The sequence below is a fragment of the Onychomys torridus genome, chromosome X (genome assembly GCF_903995425.1).
Source record: "Onychomys torridus chromosome X, mOncTor1.1, whole genome shotgun sequence".
Classification (NCBI taxonomy): Eukaryota; Metazoa; Chordata; class Mammalia; order Rodentia; family Cricetidae; genus Onychomys; species Onychomys torridus.
The window spans coordinates 12,962,262-12,970,782 of record NC_050466.1 but is presented as its reverse complement, the minus strand read 5'-3'; the positions used below and the strand labels follow the sequence as shown (position 1 = coordinate 12,970,782).

At 41.3% G+C, this 8,521-nt stretch overlaps 1 protein-coding gene across 6 annotated transcripts in view; it reads right to left on the bottom strand.

The window, feature by feature from the left end:
* Nucleotides 1–5,452: 5,452 nt before the first annotated feature.
* Rbm10 (RNA binding motif protein 10) overlaps nt 5,453–8,521 on the bottom strand; it is a 38,228-nt gene continuing 35,159 nt past the window's right edge. For all 6 annotated transcript variants that reach the window (XM_036173981.1, XM_036173984.1, XM_036173983.1 and 3 more), the window contains one exon: nt 5,453–8,484. In XM_036173981.1, the coding sequence (XP_036029874.1) occupies nt 8,359–8,484 (126 nt within the window). In that variant the 3' untranslated portion in view covers nt 5,453–8,358. The remainder of the gene's footprint in view (nt 8,485–8,521) is intronic.

Genomic DNA, 8,521 nt, shown 5'->3' with positions numbered 1-8,521 from the left:
GAAGAGGGCACCAGATTTCATTATAGATGGTTGCAAGCCACCATGTGGTTGCTAGGAATTGAACTCAGGACCTCTGGAAGAACAGGCTGTGCTCTTAACCTCTGAGCCATCTCTCCAGCCCTGTGCACGTTTTTAACAGGATCTCCTTGTACAATTTAGGCTGGCTTGGAACTTGCTGTGCAACCCAAGCTGACCTTGGATTTAAGATCCTCCTGCTTCTTCCACCAAGTGGAAGTGGATTACTTACAGGCATGTACCACCACGCCCAGGTGCAAATGTTAGTATGTAAATGTTTACATCTGTTTGTATCTTATATTTAATGCTTTGTTTATATTATATAACAGTATAACTGATTATGAATTATATACACAGCATATAAGTAACTATTGTATATATAATCATACATCCCTTAACAATAGTGATAGTTTTTAAGAACTGTGTCCTTAGGCAATGTCTTGCATAAATTTACATAAAAGCAAATGGTACAGCCTCTGCTCACCTAAGCTATATGGTTTAGCCCAGGACTCCTAGGCTACAAACTGTATATATAAACGTGGCCAAGTATAATAGTGGTATTTGTGCATCAAAACACAGTAAAACTACAGCAAAAATACTAGATTATATGGGGTGTACTTGGTGGTAAAATGCTTGTGTAGAGTTTGCAAACCCTGGATTTGATCCTTGGCACTTCAGAATAATAATAAAAATAAAATAAATTAAGCAAACACTAAAAAAAATATTGGATAATAGGGATGCTTTCTGTTTATACATGGCTGTATATAATTGCTAAGTGCTATGGAGAAAAATAGACCACAGCAAAGTTAATTTGTTGGGACAGGTTGCAGTTTTACACAGAGTGGTGATGTGTGAGCAAAGATATTTAACGTAAAATGCTTCTGTCACCTCAGATTCAGTCTTTCAAATATTGCCAAAGACCTTCACATTTGCTCATCTGAAAGATTTATTGAGCACCTATTCAGTGCAGAGTTCTGGGAACACAACAGAGATTCTATTCTTATATTAGCCAATAACATTCTTCCCAAAGATCTTTCCCTTATTTATCTCTTGCATAGGAACAGAGGAAAGATGTTGTGTAGAGGGAGCATTGGGAACAAAAAGACTTGGTTGACACATGTGAGAAAGAACACAATGGTTTGTAGAGTTGGAGAGGATGAAGTAGGGGCATTAGAAGACGAGCTTGGGGACAGATCAGCCAGGGTCTTGTAAACCAGATTGATATGTTTAACATATCAATGTTAAGATTCAGAAGGGGCTAGACAGGTAGCTCAGTGGGTAAAGTGCTAACTGCTCAACCTTGAGGGCCTGAGTTTGGTCAGGACTTGAGCACACATAAACTGGGCATGGTGGCTTAGGCCTGTAATTACAGTATTGGGAGGTAGAAACAGGAGGATACCTGAACCTCACTGCCTAGCTAATAGATGAGTTGCAGGTTTAATAAGAAGCAGTTCTTCTAAAAAGCAAGATGTATGGGGCTGGAGAAATGGCTCAGTGGTTAAGAGGACTAACTGCTCCTCCATAGGACCAGGGTTCAATTCCCAGCACTCACATGGCAGCTCACAACTGTCTGTAACTCCAGTTCCAGGGGGGACCCAACACCTTCACACAGACATGTGTGTAGGCAAAACACCAATGCACATAAAATGAAAATAAATAAGTTTCTTAAAAAAAGTAAGGTGTATGTGGGAATGGGGAGATAAATAATACTAAAGGTGTTTGAAAAAGCCATAGGGAAACATACTATTTTAAAGGCTTACTTAATCTATGTGTGTGTGTGATATGTACATATACATACATACCTTTACATATTGCAATGGAGGTAGGCCACAAGGAGGGATGATGCTCAGCCTTCCCCAAGAGCCATAGACTAACAACACCCCCCCCCCCTCCAGTGCTAGGCAAGGGAAACCTCCCTTCAGTTTTTCATGGAGGTGAGGGTTCAAGAGAATCCCCAAAATGTAGGCTATTGCCATTGCCCTTTGGGAATTTGAAAGAAAGAACCTATTGCTAAAGATACCACACACTTTGGACACAGGACTTGGATGAACTGAGCTGAAATTGAGCTAGACCAGTGGTTCTCAACCTTCCTAATGTTGCAACCCTTTTAAGACAGTTTCTCATATTGTGGTGACCCCCAACCATAAAATTATTTTCATTGTTACTTCATAACTATAATTTTGCTACTGTTATTAATAGTAATGTAAATATCTGATAGGCAGGATATCTGTTACGAGACCTCCATGAAAGGTTCATTTGACCCCCAGAGGTGTTACAACTCATAAGTTGAGAAACATTGACCTAGAAGTTTTCTCCCTAAGGACTAGCTTTCACAGTATCTGAAGGTGCTATGCAAGCTAATAAGGAAGAAAAATAATGAATAGTCCTACCCAGCTGAAAAGCCTATGAACCAGAATGACCAACCTGGCAAGATAACCCCAGAGGTACAATAATGGCACTTTTATCTTGGGAATAACTAAACTAATAGCTGTCTAATTGGGCTTAAGGCCCACTCAGTGGGAGGGAATTTGTGCCTGGTACTATAAACCTAGCCAACTACCTGTGGCTGGACAGGCTTTAGCAGAGAACCTACTACTACCATTTTCTGGAGTCACTATAGTTTCTACATACATATCCTTATATTCAGGTAAGTGTAGCTATCATGCCTCACCAAAGCTTTATTTTTGCAACAGACAGAGACTATTGTTTTAAAAAAAGATTTCTTTATTATGTATACAGTATTCTGTCTGCAGGCCAGGAGAGGGCAGCAGATCACATTACAGATGGTTGTGAGCCACCATGTGGTTGCTGGGAATTGGACTCAGGACTTCTGTAAGAGCAGCCAGGGCTCTTAACCTCTGAGCCATCTCTCCAGCCCCAGACAGAGACTATTACAGAGATCCACAACAGGTCAAAATTCAGAAAATAAGTGACCATTGGATGTCAAGCCCCAATTGATACATCTATAATACTACCCCTACACCTAAGGGAAAATCATGGAAAAGAGGTGGAAAGATTGTAATGCCAGAAGACCAGGACATATGCTACTAGATAGTATCTTCTAGACATGATGGGGAAGCTGCATCCATGAAATTCCAATGTGGTTGCCTAAACAAGACCTAAATAATACCAGTTGAGGGGGTTGAGGATTTAGCTCAGTGGTAGAGCACTTGCCTAGCAAGCACAAGGCCCTGGGTTCAGTCCTCAGCTCCGGAAAAGGAAAAACAAAAAACAAAAAACAAAAAAACAGTTGAGATAGCAATGTGAATGGGGAGGGGGGTTTCACAAGTCTCCACCCCTAGATGAAAAGCTACAGACAATCAGTGACTGCTAAAAGGAGAATCAGTTTTCTTCTGAGACATGCCCCTTGACAGGTTATCCAATCCCAAGTGATCAGCCTTACAAGTAACACTAAATGAACTCAGAATATATATGGGTGTTATGGGAGGAGTTGGAGGGGGGACAGGGGAAGAAATGAAGTAACTCAGTACTCATGTATGAAATTCTTTTAAAAAATTAAAATGATAAGTAGGTAAAGGTGCTTGCTGTGCAAAGCTGACAAACTGAGTTTGATGCTGGAATCAATGGAAGGTTGAAAAGGAGAGAACCAATTCTACAAAGTTGTCTGCTGACTTCACATATGACATACACTAATAATAATAATAATAATAATAATAATAATAATAATAAATGTTTAAAATAAGGTGAAGAGTGACAGAAGATATCAGCCTCCATATGCACACATGGGTCTGCACACTCGCACATATACATGCACCACACACACATACAGTCTATGAGCTGTAATGATTTTCTTTTTTGTTTGTTTTTTCAAGACAAGGTTTCTCTGTGTAACTGCCCTGGCTGTCCTGGAACTCAATTTATAGACCAGGCTGACCTTGAACTCACAGAGATCCACCTACCTTTTTCCTCCTTAGTGCTGGGATTAAAGTCGTGTGCCACCATGCCCAGCTAGGATTTTATTTTTGGGGACAGCATCTTATTGTAGGTCAGGCTGGCTTGGGAACACATTTAGATAACCGGGGCTGGCCTAGAATTTTTAGTAGTCTTCCTAGCCCCCAAATGCTGGGACTCTAGGCATAAGACATCATACCCAGTTGTAACAAGATTTTAAGCACAAGAATCACATAATTAAAACATTTTATTTTATTGCAGTGTTGGGGAGAGAACCCAGGGCCTTACATGTGCTAGGTAAGCACTCAACTGAGTCATACCCCAGCCCAATTGAAAAAATAGTCTGGGTGTGTGGAAATAATATTCAGTGGGAACCGGGGGAATGAAAATTACTGGAAGTTAACTGTCAAGAATCCAAGAATGCTAGAAGAGCAGCCGAAGTAAGTAAAGTAGAAGCAGAGAGGAGGGGTCCTATGCTGGACTGATTTCAAACTTTAACATGCTAGATTTGCTGAGAGATCAATCATATTTGAGGCATGAAAAAAAAAATAACACCATCGCTGACTCACCAAGTTTCTGGCCTGTGTAGCTGGAAAGATGGAACTGTCATCCACAGACAGGCACAGGAAATAATCTACTAGGAGCAGGCATGGGGCAAGATGAAGAGTTTGATTTTGCCCATATTGCATTTAAGAAGCCTGTTAAGACACCCAAGGAGAGATGTTCCTCTAGAGAATAGTTGAGATCAGGTGGTTCACAGCTGTATTACCAAGGCTCTGGAGGCTACAATGGGAGGATTGTTGGGAAGACTGAGGCCAGCTACACCACTGAGTACCAGTCTGAGCTACTTTGAGACTCAAAAACAGCCAGGTGAATGCATACAATTTCTTGGGAGGTAGAGACAAGAGGATCAGGAATTCAAGGCCATCCTCAGTGACATAGAGTTCTAGGCTATCCTGGGTTACATGAGACGCAGTTTCAAAAATACAGAAAAGCCAGGAAGTAATGGTACATACCTTTAATCTCAGCACTTAGGAGGCAGAGGCAGGCAGATCTCTTTGAGTTTGAGGCCAGCCTGGTCTTTTACAAATCGAGTTCTAGGACAACCAGGACTGTTACACAGAGATACATGGCCACCTTAAGAAAAAAGACTACTTAAAAAAATATTTGTAAAAAAAAAGAAAAACGAGAAGGGTTGAAGACTAAGTATGAAGTCTACACGGGAGATGTGAATTTGAAGACCAGAACATGTGGCAACTGAAACCAAGCATGTGACCGAGTTTTTAATTGTCTTTTTACCAGTGGGATACATTAAGGATATAATGTATGTTGCCTATACAGATGGACTGTATATACAGTAATTGAAGCAGGATTTGGACTTGGAAAAAGGAAGAGGGAAGGATATTGCAGTAAGAAGGGACAACTCAAGAAAAATTGTGGAATTGGGAAAATATGCAAAAGAGGGGTGGGAGGTTTCTCCTCCAGAAATGTGTGTGTGTTCCTTCATAGCCTCACCAAGATTTTTTTTTGTCTGGAGCCCTAAGATTCTCCTCTCTTTCCCTCTCTCTCCTCCCAAGGTAATCGTTGTCTTCCTGTGTTGCTCAGGCTAGCCTCATACTTTTGGGCTCAAGCAATCCTTTGCTTCATTCCAACTTTCCATCTCCTAACCAAGTAGCTGGGGCTATAGGCCTATGCCACCATGTTTGACTAAAGCTCTGTTCAAAATGGAGTCCTAAGGGTAGCAATGTATCTCTGTGGTAAGAGCACTTGCATACCATGTGTGAGGTTCAATCTCAAACACTATATACACAAAACAGATTCCTGAGAATGAGAGGGGATTCAGAAAGTTGTGGTGTGTGCATTTACTCCTGCCTCCAGGTCTGATATGTGTCAAACTCTGTTCTAGGCAGTGGTGACATAGTAAGAAGCAAGACAGACATCCATCATGGCTTTTGTTCCAATTCAGGCAACAAGTAATAGAACAACAAATATATAGGCAATAAATATGGAAAAATAAGATTTTCTAAGACAGGATGTATTATGGAAAGTAGCACAAGAGCATACAGGGAACATGGCAGGGAAGGGTTGAGAATTTTACATGGGGCAGACATGGTAGACTTCACTATGGAGGTGATGCTAGAATGCTCAGGTGGCATGTTTCCTTCAGTCTTCCCTTGGTGTTCCTGACTTGATGCTATTGAAGATTACAGGCCTTTTTATAGCTCACCTGTTTAGGTTTGTCTAATGTCACCTAACACAGGTTTAGGCTCTGTCTTGGATAGGGAACTCAACCAGGTGATGCTGTGTCTTTCTCATCCAGTCTTTTTGCAAAACAGAATTCTAATACACCATAAAGGTGGTACCTGCCAGGTCTCTCTATTGTAAAGTCACTATTTTTCCTCAGTATTAAGTACATTTAGGGGGCTTAAAGAGATGGCTCTGTAGTTAAAGAGCACTGGCTGCTCTAAAAGAGAACCAAACTTGGTTCCCAGCACCTTCATGGAGGCTCACTGCATTTAGTGCTCCATATTCATGAGTTCATACACAGATTCAACCATGACAGATAATATTCAGGGGATGGCTAAGAGTATCAAGGAAGGCCCTGGGTTGTTCCCAGCACCAGTAAATAAAAAAAAAAAAATTAGGGGAGAAATAATTACATCTGACCTTTTTTCTACACATAAGACTTTTCTTTCCTAATTAATACTGTTTAAGAACTTACAAAATATATATTGTACCAGGTACTAAAAATCATACATAGATGATTCTAAGTGTATACAGGTTCTATACAAATATTCTACTATTTTTGTATAAGGAGCTTGAGCTGGGCATGATGCCACATGTTTATAATCTCAGCACTTAGGAGATAGTAGGAGGAGGATCAGCTCAAACCCAGCCTTGTTTACATATCCAATTTGAAGCTAGCCTGGTTTTGAGATTTATCTTAAAACAAAACCAAACTTCAGGTAGGAATCCTGGTGTTTTGGCTCAGGTGGTGGTAAAGATACGCCAGAGAGCAATAGCTATCCCTGAACCAATTTCCTGGAGATAAGTGACACTGTATTTCCACCTTCTTCCTTTTATTTTGATGGCCTTTCCCTTACTTCTTGTATAATCTACATATGACAAATGCCATCCTTGCCTCAACTCTGTTCTACCAACTACCATCACCCAATTGCTTTGATTTCCAAGTTCCATATTAATGGAATCTTCCCATATGTACCTTTGTGTCTGACTTTTCACCTAGTGGTGTCTGTGAGGTTTATTTGTTGATATTTCTATTAGCATTTTCTTCCCTTTTGTTGTATCACATTCTACAAATACATCAAACTTATTTTTGCTAGACTTTTGGACTATTCCCAGTTTGGTACTATTACAAATACAGCTGGCACAAACATGCATACAAGCCTTTTCATTTATGTTGGCTAGATACCTGGGTGTGGAATTGCTAGGTCACAGGGCACATACATGTTTAACTTCATACGAAGTCAGTTTGCCATACCATTTTACCCTATAGTTGCTGAGGTCTGTGGGTTCCCTGGGGATTCTGGTAATGGTGCTCTAGGGTAGGAAAGAAACACACATGTCAAGTTAGGCTTGTATTCCTAGCCTCATGTTGCAGCTCAGCTGACTGGGGTTTAGAAGGCAATCCCAATTTTATGCTCCACTACATTGAGAACCTCTGCCAATAACATATACATAACCTGGGAGTCATGGCTATAGACCATAGAGTGAGGTACTGTGTTTACAGATATGGATGAAGGGAACAAGGGTGAACTTGATTGGTGCTCATGAAGACATCCTTGGGCTGAGGACTTACAGGCCAAACTTCCTATATTCCTTTGGGGTCATCAACATGTTGAGGGTATAGGGACACCCAGGGTTTAAGTATCTGTTATGTTCTACATAAAGATGCCCAAGAACATTGTCCCCAGCCCAGGAATGGCAAATCAGTTTAGTTTAGGGACCATAGGCTAAGAGCAGGTGAGGGTTAAGTGAGGACAGGGGACTGAGGATTCCCAGTGCAGGTTCTAAACCACAAACTTCAGTTTCTGACAAGGGTTGGGTCATGACCAGAATCTTGCCAGCTGGAGTGCTGGCTAGAACCCCATGTATTTACAGTCACTCTTGCCATCCAGCTTAGTCTAACAGCTATTTACGCATTCTGTGCCTGTGTAATTACAAACCATGCTAGGGTATGAGAAAGTAGAGATGGAAGATGCAGGCTTTTTAGGTTTTATTACAAAAGGAACATGATTTGAGCCCAATTTCCCAGCAAAAGTCATCAACTCCAAGTCTAATTTGGTGAGAGCTTCTCTGGCTGAGGAGCAGGCTGGTAGACAGAAGAGCCTCCCTTAGACCACTTCACACCTCATCTTCTCTGTCCCTGGATGGACACCCCACGCCTGTAGAAACTGCTTTCAAAGTTGTTCATTGGGCCTCATTGAAGCGGGTCACCATTGTCTTGTGCAGTGTCTCCTTGTAGGATTCTGTTGAGGTGACCCCATAAGAACTGCCCCGGGCACCCAGGCCAGAACCTCGAACCCGTGTTTGGGCCTGTATAAGAGAGGCAGGTTTTGTCAGGCTGGTAGAG